At 37.6% G+C, this 21,698-nt stretch overlaps 1 protein-coding gene across 2 annotated transcripts; it reads left to right on the top strand.

The window, feature by feature from the left end:
- The first annotated feature begins 56 nt into the window (after positions 1–56).
- Positions 57–20,800, top strand: LOC129276438 (uncharacterized). 2 transcript variants are annotated; one of them, XM_064109454.1, is made up of 9 exons: positions 57–116; positions 3,485–4,121; positions 5,579–5,759; positions 8,197–8,315; positions 9,237–9,387; positions 10,443–10,601; positions 11,429–11,615; positions 15,256–15,371; positions 16,912–20,800. In XM_064109454.1, the coding sequence occupies exons 2-9, from the start codon at positions 3,547–3,549 to the stop codon at positions 17,089–17,091; spliced, it is 1,668 nt and encodes a 555-aa protein (XP_063965524.1). In that variant the 5' UTR covers positions 57–116; positions 3,485–3,546; the 3' UTR covers positions 17,092–20,800. The 2 variants fall into 2 exon arrangements, with proteins under 2 accessions (XP_063965524.1, XP_063965525.1); XM_064109455.1 differs by lacking the exon at positions 57–116 and adding an exon at positions 2,630–2,649.
- Positions 20,801–21,698: the final 898 nt, after the last annotated feature.

Genomic DNA, 21,698 nt, shown 5'->3' with positions numbered 1-21,698 from the left:
AGTACGAGTATACGTACGTGGAACCTCGGGAACTTCGGGAATTCCCCCTGCGAATTGAAGCGAAGGGGGCGCAATTTGCAAGGGCCAATAGCAAAGCGGACCTGTCTGAGTAAGAAGTGAGTTTTCATCAATCGTATGTATTTGTAATTTAATTTTAATTGTTCAATTATATTTTTAAACCGAGGAACCCTTGGCCATCAGTCAAATGTGCTTATTAATCTGCGGCTTATAGAATTTCAGCCTGTAATCGAACCTGGTGGTCACGCCAGGCTGCTCCTCAATCGACAAGCCAGCGGGTAATGCAGACTTGGCTCCCCGGAAGAGCCGGGCCGTGTACCGGGTAATGTCCGATAGCATCATGAGCATGTACATGTACTTATAATTATATATTATAACCTCGTTCGTAGGATGAGTGCACTTGTCCTAGACCTAGCCTCACTCATACGAATCAGGAATAACTCGGACCACGGGACAACTCGGACCGCGGGCCGAGTTGTCCCACCCTTTACAAGATTTTTTTCCACAAATTTGCGTCTATTTTTCCGTCATTTCGTAATTTCTTGTAAAGATTTTCTAGAGATATGGTCTGATGGTAATGTTCTTCACTTTCTATTGCTTTTTTTTTCGCTGAAATAAAAAAAAAGGTGTAATTTTAGGCGTTTTTCGACAGCTCGCGATACCCATAGGCGCGCGTGTATTAACTGTGTCGGTGCTCGGCTCGGCCCCGCTCAACAACTGACTTGATTTTGTGATCATTTCTCCTCAAGTTACCACTTTTATCGCAGAAGATGGACATTCTTGTATTCCATTAACTCCATTTTCTCATCACAATAATAAAATTTGGTGCATTTGCACGATTTTGTTAAAGTTTTTCACCTTTTCTCTCTGGTCGCAAGAAGCGAACAACCGATGAACGGTCCGCTGCTCTTCATCGCAACTCTACGTAGCTCGGCCGCCTAAACTGGCGGGGTGCATGGGATTCAGCCCGAATCCTCAATGGAAGTGGGCATGCACAGTCAAACAGAGCTGAGCTTAACTGAGTGAGAGAGTGAACTAGAGTTTGAAGCTTGGCAGTGTCGTATAGGCTCTGCCTTTTTTTTGTAAATATTTATATATATTTTTTTATTTTTTCTATTTTTATTTTCCCTGGTGTAGAGCTTTAAGATAATAATTTAATATACTTCAATTTCTTTGACTGTGGTGTGGATGTTTGAGTCGCACAAACAAATACTTTTACGTGGGTGGGGGCTCGGGGCGATTCACTCCTGCCCCCGAAATGTGAAAAAATATTCGCAGTGTAGATGTGTGGGCATGCCGGGCTGAGGGTAGCCATCAATAATAAATGTTTATTTGGGGGCTTAATTTTTAACTTCAAATTGATTATTTTTAGGCCTATTTCTTTTTTCATTTTATTTTATTTTTTTATATTGAGTGTCCCTGGTGTAGAGAGCTGAGTTTTAAGTTGTAATAATCAATATGCTTCAATTTCTTTGACTTTGAGTTAAAAATTAAGCCCCCAAATAAACATTTATTATTGATGGCTACCCTCAGCCCGGCATGCCCACACATCTACACTGCGAATATTTTTTTCACATTTCGGGGGCAGGAGTGAAATCGCCCCGAGCCCCCACCCTCGTAAAAGTATTTTTTGTGTGACTCAAACATCCACACCACAGTCACACACTCAGTCAAAGAAATTGAAGTATATTAAATTAAAGCTCTTAAAACTCTACACCAGGGAAAATAAAAATAGAAAAAATGAAAAAATATATATAAATATTTACAAAAAAAAGGCAGAGCCTATACGACACTGCCAAGCTTCAAGCTCTAGTTCACTCTCTCACTCAGTCAAGCTCAGCTCTTTGACTGTGCATGCCCACTTCCATTGAGGATTCGGGCTGAATCCCACCGGCTGCACCCCGCCAGTTTAGGCGGCCGAGCTACGTAGAATTGCGATGAAGAGCAGCGGACCGTTCATCGGTTGTTCGCTTCTTGCGACCAGAGAGAAAAGGTGAAAAACTTTAACAAAATCGTGCAAATGCACCAAATTTTATTCTTGTGATGAGAAAATGGAGTTAATGGAATACAAGAAAGTCCACCTTCTGCGATAAAAGTGGTAACTTGAGGAGAAATGATCACAAAATCAAGTCAGTTGTTGAGTTGGGCCGAGCCGAGCACCGACACAGTTAATACACGCGCGCCTATGGGAATCGCGAGCTGTCGAAAAACGCCTAAAATTACACCTTTTTTTTTATTTCAGCGAAAAAAAAAGCAATAGAAAGTGAAGAACATTACCATCAGACCATATCTCTAGAAAATCTTTACAAGAAATTACGAAATGACAGAAAAATAGACGCAGATTTGTGAAAAAAAAATCTCGTAATGGGTGGGACAACTCGGCCCGCGGTCCGAGATGTCCCGTGGTCCAAGTTGACCCGACCCCACTCACACGTATTGCGAGGTTAGTATTAGTATACTAACCTCGCACCACGAACCGCGTTTGGCAGTGGAATTCTAACTAGTGGGTCGCGCGTGCTGGGATCTCACTTCTTGGGTCCACAACACACGACTTCTATGGCTTGATTTTTCTGTGCGCGGCGGCATGTAATGAACCCTTGGGTGACCTAGCCTAGGCGATCTGGCCATACCGTACGTACATCCAAATACAATTAGTTTTAAAACAAATCAAATAGAAATACAGTAGCTTGTTTTTCAGAAGTCAAAGTAAATAATATAAGAAAACTGTAGTGCATGGACATGGACATGGTGACAATGTCTGACATGACATTATCATCAGTGTAAACTGTAATTTTGTGTAATGATTTTTTACAGACAGGCTGGCTGACTGAGTGAAAAGTGCAAATGCAGTTTCGCAGCAACTTCGAGCAAATTTTCCCACCAGATATTGTTCACAAATGTCATTGCAAGTCTCTGTCTTGGTCACATTTCGAGGTCAATAAACTTTATTATATGCCCACTGCTTTTCATAATATCAGTTACCACGATCGGGAACGGAGCCTGTAATTGTATTTGGCTCCGATCTCAACGTTATCGTTCAAGTTCTTGGTCAGTCATCGCTTCGCTTGGCTTTGCCGTAAATTTGATATGGACGTAAGTCAGCGACCATTGATTTGCCTGCAGCCCATTCGTTTGTTCGCATGATTATTGGAAATGGTCGCTAACTTCGGTCCATATGGCATATCAAAATTATGGCGAAGCCAAGCGATGTCTGACTGAGAATTTGAATGATGTCGAGATCGAAGCCAAAATACAGTCGTTCCCGATCATGATATTTGGAAAGCAGTGGGCATATTGACCTTGAAATGTGGTTGAGCCTTGAGGGACTTGCTATGACATTCGTGAATAATTACTGCTCGGAGTCATGAAGTCACTGGTTTCATCAAGAAAGTTTTCAAAATAGTTTTACTTCCTCCAATTTAGCTTGATCTAATTACACACTTATTTATTTTTCTTTTAAATACAGGACTCGGTGGCCTTTAATGTGGATGGTTTTCCTGAAGTGTCTTGTGGGAAGATCGCTTCACTATGAGGATAGTTTTCATCTCATTATTCATCTTGTTAATGATCAATGACTCTTGGTCAACTTCCCAAGACGACCTTGGACAACATGTAGTAGTCCAGCGATCGCTTCCGCCAGATGACCGAGTGATCACTGCCTTTGATTCGCTGCTGTCAAAAGAGATCATCTCATTCCTCAGAAGCTATGTCATGGGTCAGGTGCGATGGGAGGTCAGAGGTCATGAACCCGAGCATTGTACGTTGGTCACTGAGACGGGACAGACCGACTGCCAGAACTCAGCAGCATCTAGTATCCCATGGACAGGGAGACTAGATCCCCTATGGTTCTCACAAACACGCACCTGGAAAAGGTTGGTTGAAGCCATCAGCTATGCTACAAACGATAGTAGTCCCACCGTCTACCCATTTTCCATTCAGTCCGAAGTGCTTCGGAGAGGAGATAACATTGCCCCAAGAGTTGTTGCGTCCTCACCGTATTCGAGAGAATATGCTTTACGCATCTTCCTTGTGTCAGAATGGCGAAAGGATGATTATGGAGATATGTCCTTCTATGTGTCGTCATTACAGAACAGAACAAAAGGGTGAGAAACAATTTAAATCATTATTTCCTGAAATACATGTAAAATCGGGTTTTACTTTTAGGGAGTGTAGTACTGTATGTTGTAGAGAAGTGTTGAAGGGATTGTTTTTTTCCTACTAGGCCCTTATTCTGAATTTTTGATTTAAACTCTGTTCTGAAGTTGTGGCTTAACTATGGCTGGCCAATTATAACACAAATCTTGAATGCCAAAGATTCTTTTCATCAGCTTGTTTGAGTCTCGTATCATCCATAACTGTCGGGAAATGATGAATAAAATAATTTTCTTCATCATCAAAGCATGAGGAAGAGCACATTTAAGAAATGTACAATTTAAACAAATGTTTCAATATTTCAGGCTACCAATAACTTTAATAGCACATAGTTAGACCATGGTCTAAATTAAACTAGACTTTAGAATATAAATACAGGCCTAAAACTAAGAAGTACCGTACTAAAAGATTTGTTTGCAAAAGTTGTACTTTTGTTATGTTTTCTGCTGTCTTTTTTAACCCATTATTGTACATATCTGTGGATTTGTGATTACATGTTTTATCGAATGCTTTGAATTGATATAAAGTTTGCCTTTTAGTTATAGAAAATATTTAGCCCTCTCCTGTACAACTCTAGTCACAACGATACTTGCACTGTGTGTGAGAGAAAAACTTTCCTTTTGTAGGCATAGTCCATGTACTTATGTAATGCAAGGTTAATAAAAATTACAAGTAATGTTGGGTGCTATACAATTGTTGTGAGCTGTATAAAAAAAAACTTAACATTCATATTACTTTACTATTTGATCTTATTCTTATTAACTCTTACCTAGAACTGCTTATTTAGGTTTTTCTTTTGACTTGTACAGCTCAACTTCACATGGGACGATCCCTTTTTCAGATAAATTTTCCTTCCATGCCAGACATTGTCCTGACAATGAAACCTTGTTTAACCAGCTCTTACTTGTAACTTGATCTTACTTTATCTTATGCTACAACCTACATGTATGGTCACATTCACAAATACCTTTACTATTGCCTAACAGTTGTTATGCATGGCAATAAGTATGAAATCGTTTGTATGGTGTTTGTCAAGGTATCTGTGACTATAGCATTACTTTATATATTGTTTATCAGCTTATCCCTCCCTGCTTCTCTAGGTTTTTCTTTTGACTTTTATAGCAACTTCACATGGGTTATATTCCCCTTTGATAAATTTATTCAATTCATGAACGCAGCAGTTTTTCTTTTTCTTCCAAGCTAGATCGAAGAATGACATTGTCCTGACAGTGAAACCTTGTTTAATCAGCTCTTACTTGTTCCTTGATCTTGTTTATCAGTTCTTCCGTCTCTGCTTAGAACTCTTAGTTTTGTTTTGAATTTTACAGCAACTTTACATGGGTTATTCCCCTTTGATAAAGTCAATTCAATTCTTGACTGTAGAATTTTTCTTTATCTTCTATGCCAGATCAAAGTATGACATTGTCTTGACGGTGAGACCACATCCTGGGCGTGTTGTCTTCTGGGATGCGTCGATACCGACCCTCTATCGTCCTCCTTCCATGGGGTACTTGGAGGATCTCCTCAGTGTGTCTATACAGCTCACAACTTCAAAAGAGAAATTTGAGGCTGCTTGCAAAGACTGGCAGGTACAGTCAACAATTTTACTTTATCCTGGGTAAACTTTGGTCAAGACAGGTTTTTGTTTTGTTTCAGAACCTGAAGCGGTTTTGGCGGTTGGGATCCAATATCCCAACCGGCTAATTCATGAAAAGGAAAGTACCTTAGAAATCGCTGTCCCCTCATGTATCCTCCTGACTTTGTTGGGAAGGTGAGTTATTTATGTGTCTTCCAGAAGAGTAAGACATCATTTGTAAAGGTATCTCTGAGTGATTTCAAATCGCTAGCACCTCAAATCAATGTCAAAACATGTACTGATCGATCATGCATTAATCTGTGATTCTGTTGACTTACATACATGTATATTCCCTTTCATTTGCCTTTCTGACTTTGTTGGGAAGATGCATCATTGTAGTGCTGTAGCCGAACAGCCGAACCGAACGGTAGTTCGCCGAACATGGCACTTCCGAACCGAACAGAACTGAACCGAACACTAAGACTTGGTTCGGAAGTTCGGCAAAAAAAAAAAAAAAACGGCTTTCAGCTAATAAATTTATAAGTTTACACCCTTTCTAATCATTATATTTGCGCATTCTCTATTGAATCTTCTTTGCAATTTTATGTTGGAAGTATGCGCATATTTTGCGGTTACTAGATTTTGTTTTCATTTTCATGTTGACATTGTGGTTTTTACGGCCCTGATTAAGAAAGGAGATCCGATGAATGATGTTGCGCGAGCTTGCGCTATAATCATTTTACTGGCTTTCATCATCTCTCGCTCTGTGGCCGAATCGCCGAAGCATGGTAAAGAAAACCAAAACTGTATGAGTGTTCATTGGTTAAATCTAATTATCTAAAATATTGTTGTTTTTAGGTGGCGAACAAGATTCTTGTTTGAAAATCTTCAAAGTATTTTGAATGAACGAGCTCAATAAACTGAAAGTGAAAGATGAAGTACCATTAATATTACGAATTACGATACGATGTGATTAAGATCGTAACTCGTGTATTGTTGCGGCGGAGAATAAAGATCTGATTGAGGTGATTGACATTATTATTGAGGTGTCGGCTCGCTACTGTCTAGTTTTCATGATTTTAGAGAGAAGTAAAGAGTTTTGAAAACAAGAGATCAAGTGAAAGTGGGAAATAAAGTGAGTGACTGTTAGAGATGGAAAGGAGAGACGCAAAACAAATAATATAGAAATGAGATGAGGTGAAGTTATCTTTTTTATTATTAACAATCAGATGAAAATAAAAATCAAATACTCATGAATGATTACGGTATAGCATATAGCAAGATCCCCTTCCCCTCGTTGACAAGTTGAATGAAGATAAAGCCATGCGGAAACATTCATCTCTTGGGGGAAAATGACCCCCAATCTTTACTTTTGTTTTCCTTTCTTATCAACTTCTAAAATTAACCATAAACAATTCGATGATCACTCTACTCCCCCTGTCCCATTACAGTCATAAAACTTTGCATCCCACTTGGTCTGTATGTTCATGGTCGAATGAAATCTGACCAATGAAATCATAGAAATCTCGGGAATTGCTCTTCAATCAGTGAGCTGAGTTTCGCGAGCAGACAAAGCACGTGGCTGTATGTGCCGATGCGACAATCAGCGACATGCGATTGGTGTTTTAGTTCACCCATCGAGCCAATTAGCGAAAGGCGCATTACATAAGCACGCTTTCTTCGACACGCCCCTGGCCCTACTATGCCTACAGTTCAGTGCACTGCACTGGCGCTGGCCGCCTCGTATGTGATGCAATTGCCAATCACGTTTGGCCGGACTGTATATATAAATATTCATGAGCTCAGAGTCCCGCTACAAGGGGACTGCATGCGCTGGCCTAGCTGGTACTGGTACGAGTGCGAGCGTAGTTAATTTGGCAAGTATCCAAAGTGTGGTCCAGGTATGGAAGAGTCGCCATTTTAGAACTGTGAGTTACCCAATTAATCTGTCATCAGATAATCAAATTCGAGATAACAGTTGATTCGTTGAGCGCTATAACTTTCATAGTTTCATGTCAACAAGATAGAGATAAAATGGTTTGATGTGACAGAGGTACACGCGAGCACATGCAGTCAATCAAGTACAAATTGTCTACCGGTACGCTACGTATACCTGAATGAACTATAGCTTTATCAGTCTATCATTACCGAACCCCGAACCGAACCAATGTTCGGCAAATTTCTGCCGAACCTTGCCGAACCGAACCGAACCCGAACATGGCGCCTGACTTGCAGCACTACATCATTGTTTTTCGTCGGCACATGTCATGTATGGGCATGTAACATCTCTAGGCACTTCCAAAGGATTTTGATTGCACAGGAGTCAGTAACTAACCCTTCTTATGAGGGAAAATGCTAACTGAAATTGATGATGATGATGATGAGATGATAGCTAAAATAAATAAAAACATGTCACAAGACATCTATGGTGTTTTTTTTTTGTTCAATAGGAATTAGAGGAACAGAAGGAACAACTGTTGAAGCAGTCCTTTCCTCATCTATCTGACTCTGTAGGACAGCTTAGTCTTGACAATCACCTTACTAGACAGTTTACTGATACTGAAGGCAGGTTAGTATTCAGGAAATTATCTTGCTTACCAAATTTGATTAGAATTTTGGGTAATAAGAGAAACGCTCTTAACTAAGTTTTGTACACTCTGGTGTGAAAATATATATTAATAATAATAACGATATATCTAATGCACACATATCCATTCCGAGGAGTGCTCAAAGTGCATACATGATAATGTTATTGCTATTACCCCGGCTTCAGCCATGCTGCCTACAGGCGTCCAAGCAATCGAGGAATTTATTCCTACTGGGTACCCATTTACCTCACCTGGGTTAAGTGCAGCACAATGTGGGTAAATTTCTTGCTGAAGGAAAACACACCATGGCTGGGAATCGAACCCACATCCCTCAGATTGAAAGACAAGAGGCATAACCACTAGACCACGATGCCCCTACATATACTGATTAAGTTAATCTGTATTGGAAAAGGTTGGACATCAGTACAATTAATGAGGAGGACTATCATGGCAGGCTGCATGCAGGCGGAATGGCAGGTTTGTCTTGAAGTGGAAAATGGCAGGCAGGGGGTATGGGTCTGTTAACCCATTGACAACTCTGTAATTCCCATTGGCTTAGTATAGGGACCAGCCGGCTCCAGTAGGCAACGGGTTAATTGGCCAGTGCCTTGGCGGACCCTAGAGGGGGCATGCTCTGAGAGTTTACTTTCCCTTCTTAAGTGATTTTTCCCAGTCCCATATATGGAAGTTTAATGGAGGTTTGAGATCTCAAGAGAAATATCTGAAATCAGAAACAAACAGCAAAAAAATCATTCAGTTTGAAAGAATGTGGAATAATATTTTAATGTCTATAAAGTTAGGTTCGTGATAAATCAACAATTCACATATGAGGCAGATTTCTTATTTCGGTACCTTGTCCGCTACCCTGTGGATTGCCCTTTTGTCTTTACTTATGCTTACAGGAAGGTGAAAATCTATGATGGTGTCTTTGAGGGAGTTCACCTGGAGGCACTTCGGTCGTACCTGTTGTCATACCCAATTACCAATTCTCAAGGCTATAATCTGGAGCAGTATGAGCTGTCTGACAATGTGGCATGGCTTAAAAACTTTGACGTAAGTCCAGGTGATCATGATACATTTCAAGTAGCATTTCAATGACCAGCCACCCTAAACCACAAAACAAGTCACCTGTGAAGGTTCTCTGTAAATTGCTAAAAATATAATTGGTACTAAATAGGTTCATTATTGCGGACTGAAATAATCGCTAGAGGGTATTCATTTGTCTCGCAATCTACTATGGTCAACAAGGAAGTTCGTGATCACTCTCGCAAAAAGTGTTCACTAGCTTACAAGTTCACGAGCTTTCGAGTGCCGCTGCAACTCTTTATCAAGTGACGAAAATTATCTGATAACGTAGTCTATTTATACCAGTCGTGTGTACGGTCCTGGGGACTGGTATAAATAGACTACGTTATCAGATAATTTTCGTCACTTGATAAAGAGTTGCAGTGGCACTCGAAAGCTGGTGCACTTGTAAGCTAGTGAACACTTTTTGCAAGAGTGATCACGAATTTCCTTGTTGACCATAGTAGATTGCGAGACAAATGAATACCCTCTAGCGATTAATATAATTGGTCTTTAATTAAAAAACCAACTTGACTGATAGAGTAATTTTTCTCCTTCATACTGTCAAAATTTGAAATTGTAAACTCAAGATGAGATACAGAAGTGTTTGGTTCACAATTTTTTTGTGCACAGCTTGATAGTCCCATAGAGATATCTCATGCTTGAGTGAAACTTCAAATATTTTTTCTCCTTATTATTTGAATCTCTCTCTGAATCTCTTCTACATTCAATCAAGTACTTGTTTTGTTGATCAATTTTGGAAAGTTGTATGTCATTTTTAATAAAGCTTAGAATATGCTTAAATCAAGCTCAATAAATATCTCAAAATTCATTTTTGGTTGACTTATTGTTGGTTTTGGGGTGCCAATAGAAGCCTTCATTTCATTGGAATCCTTGATGTTGATTGGCCAGTGGGCATAATTGTCATCGTAGGTCATTGGATGGTAAAGTTACCATCTTAGTTGCTTTAACACAAGGGGCCCTAGAGCAAACTTCAGTTGTGAAATAATCACGAGAACTTCTTCTTTTCTTTCCTGTCACAGGAGTTTGATTTCCAAAAGAGCAGTACTTGGGACGTTCTTTCGCAGGTCGCTACCCATGCCACTGGAAAGCAGAGGGCATGGTTTCCTTACGATGTCTCCCTCAACATCGTTCGCTCTGGAGATCACACGAGACTTCATGAAGACTGCGAGGAATGGGAGGTATGAAAGTCATCAGGTGAAAGATGATGAATGTATACTTTTTCAAAATTGCAAGATTTGAAAGCCTACCTTTAGTTTTGATAAATCCCCCCCACACTACATGTCAGAATTCCAACTCATTACTAGATTATACATGTAGGAATGCATGTGCCCTATTAAGCAGTTGTGATGTGAATGATATAATCTAACAGTGTGTTTTCTGGGATAAGTTTACAGTTCTTACATCAAAATTTATTTTGATCGGGTGCTGGATTGCAATGAAATATCTGTAAAGTTAAATCTTGTTTAATATTAACTCGTTATCAAGTATGAAATGGGCTGAAAATTTCAAGAGATCATCTTTGTTGGAGCTTTTTGATATCCAATTATTAGATATGTAAATTTAGTGCTCATATTGTCTTATGATAGGCTACATAATAATGCAGGTGGTCAGTCCATAATTGGATTCTGTTTGATTTCATTTTAGATCATTACCACAATTACTGGCATATATGTTAATAACAATAATAATGATGTGATATTTTTGTATAGCACTTAATACAATGTTTCTAAGAGTTGAATACTACACTTTATCACAGCTACTCTTATCAGCACGCTACCCTGATCGGACGCACTAGCATTCAAGGAATTTCATCCTACCGGGTACCCATTAACTACACCTGGGTGGAGAGTGGCAAACATAGATAAACGAATTGCCAATGGACACGAGTGCTGTGTTAGGGTTGAACTTCGGACCTTGTGGTTCACAGCCCAGAGACTTAACCACTGAACCTCAACACCTCTTCATGTTTAATCTCAATGTTTATTTTGTTTTTTTACCTTTAAAGGATGAATTTACAATGGTGGTGTACATGAACCCTGATCTTGGGCAAGGTGACTACGGCGAGACCATCTTCTACAATACCAAACCCCTCGACGCCTACTCTAAAAAGCTTTACGAGGGCATCAGCCTTCGGGATTACGATGCATTCGCTGCCATCAATCCAAGATTTGGACGCCTGGTCATTTTCGATGGTAGGTGGACTGTTAGTAGGGATCCTACCAGTGGAATTGAGTCTAGTTTAATTTGTAAAAGCCCCTCCCCCCCAAAAAAAAGATTAAAATGTTGTGGCCAAATCTGCAAAGAAAATTTGAAACCATCGTGGATGCCACTTTCCAGAAACATGTAGGAATCTTTTTTTTTCTTTCATAGAAAAGACTTTCATTTTGCATGAAATGGATTTTTGTTGAATTCCATACTTCCTTTCAATCATAAGTGACATCCCTGAACCTTGGTTACTCATAAGAAGTTTGTTTGCCATAACCTGACCGACTAATAGGTAAACCTGCCGACCTTCATTCTTGAATTCACATTTTTCTTCCTTCTCCTTGACTGACAGTGATTTCCTTCATGTTTTCTTTTAAAGCTCCTGAATGAATCAATAGATCATTGGTCTATATCTTAACCCTATCTAGGCCGGGGGGGGGGCCTCGGAGGCCCCCCTCAACGAATCGCGCGATATTTTCGCCGCGCGAATTTTTTTGACCGCGACGCTTGCTGACTTTTTACTTTCAAGTCTTGCGCAACTTTTGAGACCAATTTTGCGTCACCCGGGTACGTGGTTCCGAAATTATGCAACATTATGTAAGTGCATGTCAGACCAAAAATTGCTCAAAAACGTGGTTTTGTGTACAAAGTCAATGCAAATTGTGTTTTCAACCAAAATTCATAAATGTATGATTATTTTTAGTTTTGCTGGTCTAAATGTATTTATTTTTTGCTTTGTATGATCTCAGAAGAGTCCCCAACAAATTTCATTGAAAAAACAATGAAAAACAAAAGGTAAAAAAAAACAGAGAAATACATAAGAAATTGCAAAAAACAATATAATACATAATAAAATGATTTGATATTGCAATTTTTTCATGTACACTTGCTAAGAACACCACAAAGAGTTTCTATACCAAAAAGTAGAACATTTGGAGCTTTATTTAGGGAGTTAGAGGAAAAAGTATGATTTTGCATACTAATTACCGTATGCATAAATTAGCATAATCACTTAAAGGAGAATGACACTCTTGGAGCAAGTTAGCTTTTGTGAAAGCAGAAAAATCAAAGAATAAGATCAACAAAAGTTTGAGTAAAATAGGACTAGCATTAGAAGAGTTATGAGCATTTGAATGTTGAGATCACTAATGCTATGGAGATCCTCCCATTGGCAATGTGACCAAGATCTATGATGTCACAGATGAACAACTCTCCCCTTTTGGACACTGAAAATATACCCCAAAACATCTCTTTTTGCTCATTCTAATCATATGACAAACGATCCATCAATGATATAATGTTGTGAAACATCTGTACTTGTCCTCTCATAAAGAGAACACCTCACCTTGTGATAGACTCTATAAAAGTGAGAATATAAGTGAAATAAGTACTAAAGTAATGAGGGAGTTGTACGTGTGTGACATCACAGATCTTGGTCGCATTGCCAATGGGAGGATCTACATGGCATTAGTGATCTCAATATTCAAATGCTCATAACTTTCTTATTATTCATTCAATCTTCCTCAAACTTTCAACAATATGTTTCTTTGATTTTTCTCTTTGATATGGATTCAGCTGGTTTCAAGGGTTTCATTCTCCTTTAATAGCGATTCGCATGAAATGAATTACTATACAATTTTGTAAATTACGTCCTAGGCAACCCGCGTGCCAATTTTAGGCGCGGTCGACGGCCGAGATCTCAAGGGGGGGCTGGGAGTCCCCCCCCCCCCCGGCCATATGAACTCCCAAAATACCCCGGCCTAGATAGGGTTAAGCACAAGACACTTATAGGGGGTGTTGCAAGAAAATATTTGCAATCAATTGCATATTTAAGATGCTATTTTACAAGTGATAGATCAATTTTTAACAAATGGAAATAATTTTATACTCTTTGATGCAAGAAGCAGATCATAAAAATACAATATACAGTGCGTCCCACAAAAAATGAAACCGAGATTTATCGATGATTTATAATAACTTAATCACAAATACAATAGACAAATGACCTACCATTGTGAAGCTTAGAATCTCCTCTTTCATCCGAAATTACTTAGATTATTTCTCATTCACGCATGAGTGAGCAAAAACAATTTGAAGAGGGGATACCAAAAATTCATTTGGCGGGCTGTATCTGGGTTTCAAAAAGAAAACCACATTTTTTAAAAGTTCAATATCTGCTCTTTATTTTGATACCTCAATTTTAGAAAATGGTCAAGAAATAACAAAGTTCTGTTTATTTCAAATAAGGCTTGAATGTCATTAATTTCATAAAATGAAGAGGTTTTACAGGCTAGCGTTCAAACTCACTCGACACTCCGTTTTGTTGACGATCAGCCATGCATTAAGTCTTTTGTTAACCGTGCGATAGCTTCTGTGGGAAACCGGTGAAAACACGTTTATTTAATGAAATTATGGAAATACAAGCATTGTTTCGAGGGACCATAACTTTCTTACTTCTTGACCATCTTTTGTGATTAAGGTATCAAATAAAAGAGCAGATATTGAACTTTATAGGCATGTGATTTTCTTTTTGAAATTCAGATACCCCCCCCCCGCCAAATGAGTTTTTGGTAACCTTTCTTCAAATTGTTTTTGCTCACTCATGCGTGAATGAGGAATAATCTAAGTAATATCAGATGAAAGAAGAGATTTTAAGCTTTACATTGATAGGTCATTTGTCTATTGTATTTATGATTAAGTTATGATAAATCATCGCTAAATCTCGGTTTCGTTTTTTTGTTGGACGCACTGTATATATATTTTTTTTTTTGGGGGGGGGGGCGCTGCCCATGTAAAGCACATTTTGAGTATGCAAATTTGCAATGAAATGCATGACTTTCAATTGGTTTTATTTTTGCGATCAATTGCAATTTTCTTGCAACACCACATAGATCCGATCGACCCTTGATATCCGTCTTATAATAATAATATTCCACTTTTATATAGCGCTTAATACATCGAAACAACGTCTCTAAGCGCTTAACAGATATATTATTACCCCAGTCATCGGATTCTGGCATGCCCGCATACAATGTATGCACCTTTTCCACTCCCTGGGGAGCATTCCAATAAGAGTTCCAAGACTCATTTGCTAGGCATACGACATAGGCTTTTACATCCTACTGGATACCCATTCAACACCTTGGGGGAGAGTGGCAAATTGTGGATTGACGCCTTGCCAAACGATGCTAGGCCATGGTGGGATTTGAACACATGACCCTCTGATTGCAAGGCAAGAGTCAGAACCGCTACACCACAACGCTTTATGTGTATTGTGCTTGTGCATGACTATAGCGTTTAGTCTCCACCACATGCACAAGGAAGAAAGATCTTGAGGCTTCTTATTTTTTAATTTTTCTGTCACAGCAAACATTTAGGGGCATTTATCTTTTTTTTTTCCCAGTTACGTCATTCTTCATTCACATTGGAGGACTAAACAATATAAACTTGCTCATCAAACCATGGTAAAGCATTGTTTTATGATCTGGTGCACAGGTTACCTGTTGTTGTGTTCCGCTTCAATATGACTGCTTGTGACGCATGGGAATGCTCAGTATTGTCAAAATATTGTGTGTAGGGTTTTTTTTAAATATATTGTTAGCAAGATTTCAATCCATTCTCTTTCAGGACACATACCCCACTCTGCAAGGCCCCCTAGCACTGGCTACACCAAGCCAAGATTCTCATTCGCCGTTAAACTGGCAGTTAGCAGAAAGACAGCTATCATAAAAAAGTTGAGAGAGGTATGTATAATTATATAATTCCATTGCAATGGTCGGATTGCTTCACAGGCAAACCAAACTATTATTGAATTTATGTCAATATTTCATAGAGCATTATGGAATGTATGCTGTTTTAAAGATAATTTCAATCCTTGCATGCCCTTTCTTAGCATTCCTGTAAGAAATATAAAAGTGTAAGTTGATATTGTTTATGTGTTTTATGTGAAAAATAAATAAAACTAGAGATGCTTGGCGGGTCGCGCGGCCAAGCACATCCACCGCGTCATCCGTCATTGCGATATATACAGCTCACACAGAAATTTGACAAATGAATACAATTATCATGGCGACAATGACCCAGCCTACATTTTGCCTGTGGGTACCAAATTTGATGACAATAATATGACGCAACCTCAAGTCATCCCACCGGTTCGTGGCGTGGTGCTACGCCTGATCCTCCAGCCGAGCATCTGCTCATGGACCATTCGCTATCACGCTGGTCTATGCTGTGGCCTGGTACGGGTACGTCGACTGAAATAAAAAATGTTTTCATTATTGTACGAACGCGATACTGAACGAGCGGTGTCACCACTTCCCCTTAACTAGGACTATGAAAACTCGGTATTATCTCTGTCTCTCGCGCGATTGCGACAAAATTTTGCACGTACGTTACCCGTGGCATAATCTACAAAACTATAAGATCAAATTATGTGAAAAATCTCATTGCTATTTTTATGCTGATTTATGCATAAAATCAAAAGTATGCTTTAATCAAATAAATACAGCCCCTAAAATGCTAATTTTTGGTTCACAAACTCTTTATAGGAATCTGATCAAATGTACTTTTATTTATTTATTTTTTTTATTTATTTTTGTATGTGTTTTATTTTTCTCAAAATTGTATATGTATTCCTTTGTTTTTCAAGTGTTTTTTATTGTTTCTTCAATGGAAATTGTTGTGGACTTTATTTTGACCATAAACAAGATGGAATTAATTGATTTTAATCAGTAAAAGGAAAAATAATGATGCATTTGTGAATTTTGGCGGAAAACACTATTTGCTTGGATTTGTACACAATTTCACGTTTTTGTACAATTTTGGGTCTGCATGCACTTACAAAATGTTGCGTAATTTCAGAACTGCGTACCCGGGGATCACAATCTTGATCTCAAAATTTGCGCGAGACTTGAAAGTAAAAATTCAGCGAGCGACGCGGTAAAAAAATTTGCGTGGCAGATTTATCGCGAAAAATGTCGAGGTGGCTGAATCAGCCCCCCCCTGTCTTCTTAGGGTCAAGACTGGGGGGGCGCTGATTCATCCTACTTAAGATCTCTGCCGTCAATGAAAATCGGCACACGGATTACCCGAGACATAATCTACAAAACTCTGTAATCAAATTCTATGAAACGTCTCATAACTAATTAATTATTCTAATTTTTGCACAAAACTAAACCTTTGCTCTAATAAACTAAATAAGGCCAGCTTTTCGCGTTACAGATTTGTAGAGAAAACTGTTAGGGGGGATTAATCAGATCTAAATTTTCCTCTCTGTTATTGCAGCATATAGAGGACTTTGGTATACCAGAGGACGATTTACTTGATGAGATTGAGGAGGCGACGTTCCACCAACGTGACCTTGATAGATCGGAAGAGTGGTTGGAGAATAAGTTCAGGGACCTAAAGCATCAGTTGAAAGAAGGGAACAGGAGAAATCTACAGAGATTGCGTGAAGCGTTGTAGGTTTAGTCTCAAAGGCCCAAATTCACAAAGGTAGTTTTGATTCCATGGTTTAAAATCAAGGTTTATGAAAATTTCTTGAATTGAGTAGTAGTAGTAGCAGTAGTTTGGTATTTATTTGTACAAGAAAAAAAATTCTAAGGATGCAGAATCCTGACTGTATAAAAGCAGTCTTTAATCATGATAATAATAAAAAACAAAATGTGACATTGGATCAATTACTTATTACAAAAAAATAAGTTTAAAAACTACATGTAATAAGTGATTAAATACACTTGATTCAACCTTTACATTGAGAAAACGTCCAGTAATTAATGTGCACTTTTAGCACAGTGCACAAAATTAATTGTTTTTTTTTTACTATTCAAGGTTACATCATTAATGTGTCTGTTGTTTTTATTGATTTACATAATGACTAGACTCATTATTACAGTAACCTTAGCAACAAGAATTAATTTAGCTCAAATGGCAAAAAGTGTGCATTCATTATTGGACTCTTTTTCAGTATGCGTGCTGAAAAAGTGTTGAGGATGAAATCTGCATAAACCATGGTTTGAAACCACGGTTTGGTGGATTCAATACCATGGTTTGCTATTCATCTTTGTGAATTCTGGCCTTTGGGTTGTTTAAAGGCCACCGCACACCTTACGACTGTTCGCGATCCGATTTTGGAACAAATCGCATTTTGCTCATTTTCTGAAGATGTGAATGGAACATATCATTTTATTTGAGGTAGAAATTAATTGAAAGAATAATATTATAACCATTTTGAAAGTTTGCAAGCCTTTATTTTTTAGTAAAGGCCAAATTAGTTTCAAATCGTAGCCAATCGGACGACTGCTATGACGTCATTACGACTAGATATTAAATTCGCTTTTATTCTAAGAAGGGTGATACCATAGTCACAGATTTTATCATAGGTATTCGTACGATGATTTAGAACATTACACAGTAAGATATTCCAAGTCTCAATATTAGCATCAAATTCTACTACATTTTATTCTAAAATCGGGTCGCAGACCAGTCGTAAGGTGTGCGGTCGCCTTTAGATGTCAAATCAGCATTCAGTACTAGTGTTACAGGGTTTCCATAGTAACGGGAATCAAGATAAGACCTGCCAAGTAAAGATGAAAGAAAATTGCTGTCAAGGAATTTGCATGGCTAGTCCGTATATCAGTGTGAAAAGGCAATTGACCAAACAAACCTGAATGGTACATACTATTTGTATCCAGGAAATATTTTTATGAAAAAATGGCATGGCTCATTGAACGTTATTCATTTAATTTTGGTTTGAAACCCTGCCTTTCATATTCATTCAGTAACGCATGTTGCTTAAATTGCTTAGATGTGAGTCATATTGGTTAAATTTGGTGATTTCAACTTACATATTACATATTTTGATTGGATGCGATCAAAATAAAATATCAATATGTAGATGCATCAAATCTTTAGTTTGGGAAATTCTTTTTTTTTTTAAGAGTAGGAATAACAGTACTAAAGTTTGTGATATTAAAGCGATAACATACAAGCATAAATATGAACTCGATATTTCTTTACAACTCAAACAATATTATTGCCACATTATATTACACATTTGCTTCAAATACAAGTTCAAAAATGTTGTTAGATATTGAATGGTTCAGTCTTGAGATGATGACTTTGCAATCGTGGAAGTTTCAACTGTCTTATTTTTAATCAAAATGTTGTATGATCTATGAATATACAGTTCTTCCATATCAGGGCAGGAAATAATTTTTTTTATTTCTCAGGGGTTTCTTTTTTTTCCACATTGGGGCGATTGTGGAATTTTGGGGATATTTTTTTTTTAAATCTAACCCTAAAAGGACTGGGGGGGGGGGCCATGATTTGCATATTTTATTCATAATAAACAAAAAATATTTTCAGAATTTTTTTTATACTACAGATAGGTTGTAGTTTTTGTGGTAAAGAATGTGCGTTCCAAATTTCCCATGAACGGAGGCAGAGATCAGAAGGGGGGGGGGGGCATCATGCCCCCCCCCCAGTCCTCAATACATCTCAAATAGCTCAGTCCTTTTAGGGTTAAGGGCTACATGCAATTATTCATTTAATTCAAATATCATCTTTCTGCCATAGTTAGAATATTGATTTTTTTAAATAATCTTGAATATTGTTTGTGTCAAATCTTTGGGTGACTCTAGAAAGAATGGTTTCCCCCAAGCATGCATTGTGGAGGAATTTTCAGTGGCAATTTTGGCAATCAGGGCAAAATCGCCCGTTGCCCCTTATGTATTTCCTATGCTAATCCATATATACACTGTACAATGTATGATACTAAAGTACTTTGATTTTCTATTAGTAATGCTACGTGCAAAAAATAAATGAATATATTTTTACTGTAGTATTAACTCAACATGTGCATATGATTCTGTTTCATATCCTGTTCATATATATGCCAGTACCTTAAATGGGGGCGTTGTGGTCTAGTGGTTAAGACTCTCATCTTTCAATCTGAAGGATGTAGGTTCGATTCCAAGTCATGGCGTGTTTTCCTTCAGCAAAAAAATTCACCCTCCATTGTGCTGCACTCAACCCAGGTGAGGTAAATGGGTACCGGCAGGAAATAATTCCTCAAAAAGCTGTGCGCACCGGAATCGGTAGACTAGCTAAGCCGAGGTGGATATGTGCGCTATACAAATCCTATATTAATATTTATTATTATTAAATGGCAAGTTCACCCCAGCAAAAAGTTTATTTGAATGAAAAGAGAAAAATCAGATGTGCATAATGCTGACAAATTCTCCAAAATCGGATTGAATATAAGAAAGTTATGAAGTTTTGCTTAATTTCACAGAACAGATATATGCGCATTCTGGTCAATATGGAAATGAGGGGACTGATTACTCACTTTTTCTTTTTTGTTGTATTACATGAAATATCAAACTTTTTTCCCCGTGTGTAACAATGTTTAATTATTTCTCCTTGAATATGTGGCATTGCAAATTATGCAACCTATCGTAATTCATGAAGATGATTCCTTATTGGCAAATCTGCAAAAATCGAAATATTTTATATTTCATATCATGAAATAATATGGAATACTGAGTGAGTGACAGCATCTACTCTCTCATTTGCATATCATTGGTGTTGGGCATACATGTTTTGTGAAAACTTCAGACTATTTTTTTTGCTCAACGATGCAGCTATGCTGTTAAAGCACATCTCATTGTGCTGTATGTAGAATAATGATTTCCTATGTTGTTCTTTAATATTGTTTGTGGCAGATATAAGGGAAAGTTTAGAATACAATAGTTGCCCCAAAGCATTCCTTTTGTCTAATTTTAGGGGCGATTTGGCAGTTATGAATGTGAAGTTGCGCATAGTCCTCTGTATTTCCTATTACTTTTTTACCTTTATATTTCTTGTACTAACTTGGCAATTGTGTGTATTTTGATTTAACATTTCCATACTTCTGTGATTGATATAAAAATCTTAATCTTGTCTTTCATTTTATATTAAGTATTTGAATACTAATTTGAAATATTAAAATCAAATATTTCATTATACATGTATATTGATTGAATCGGTATGAACTATTTCTACTTTTATATATTTGAAATTCATATTTTATTATAAAAAGCTTCAAGTTTATAATTTGATACTTTAATGTATTTATTGGTGGATATTCTGGTGATATTAATCTGAAATAAATTTTTTTTCATCTTGTCATAGAACACTTGTTATCCATGGATATTATTAAGTTGTATGCAAAATAGCAAAAGAAAGACATGTAGATGTTGTGCTTCTGTAATGAAAAAAAAAGAGGGTGGGTGGGGGAGAAAGAAAAATATGCTGAAAGCAGAATGGGTTAGTAACAACCCGTGAATTGAAATATCAGTAATCAGCTGAAGTCTAGAAAATCTCATACATTTACTATTACTTTAATTCATGGCCTTGGGGAGCATTTTCATGAAAGGACTTGTTTGAACATTTTATCAGACAAAGTATGTTTTACCCGACAGTTACCATCGGAACTATCAGCAAATCAAAATCAAGGAGAGTCGTCATTTCAGACATCATTTTGGCGGACAAAAATGTTGATGAAATGCTCCCCTACGTGTGTTTTACATACATGTAGACAATCTAACCAGCAGTGTGATATCGGATGATTGAAAAGTATATAATAAAGCCATTTCACAATTATTTCTGCTCATGCACTGGGATTGGGTTAGCTGCGATGGGATTTGAACCCTTGACCTTGTGAAATGAGAGAATATCTGATGAAATGAACTAGCAACTGACAAGAGATAAGGAGATTGATATAATATTGTTGTTTTGGGGTTACAAGTCTCTTGTCAGATAATGGTACAGTTTCATTTTGGTCTCTCAAAACTAAAAATTAACTAGCCTAAATAAAACAAGTAATGGTAGTGCATTGCATGGTACATGTACATGTATGTATGCTTTTTCCCGTCATGGAAATAGAAAACAATAGAAATAGAAAACAAAATTGAAATAGAAAACAATTGAAAAACAAATATGGCTATTTTCAAATAAATACTTTAATTGAAAATGTACAAATAGTTGCTGATTTCAGAAAAATACATTCTTTACTAAATATTAACATACTG

Source organism: Lytechinus pictus, chromosome 14, assembly GCF_037042905.1.
Source record: "Lytechinus pictus isolate F3 Inbred chromosome 14, Lp3.0, whole genome shotgun sequence".
Taxonomy (NCBI): Eukaryota; Metazoa; Echinodermata; class Echinoidea; order Temnopleuroida; family Toxopneustidae; genus Lytechinus; species Lytechinus pictus.
The sequence above is the reverse complement of the archived record's forward strand: the minus strand, read 5'-3'. Positions and strand labels throughout refer to the sequence as shown.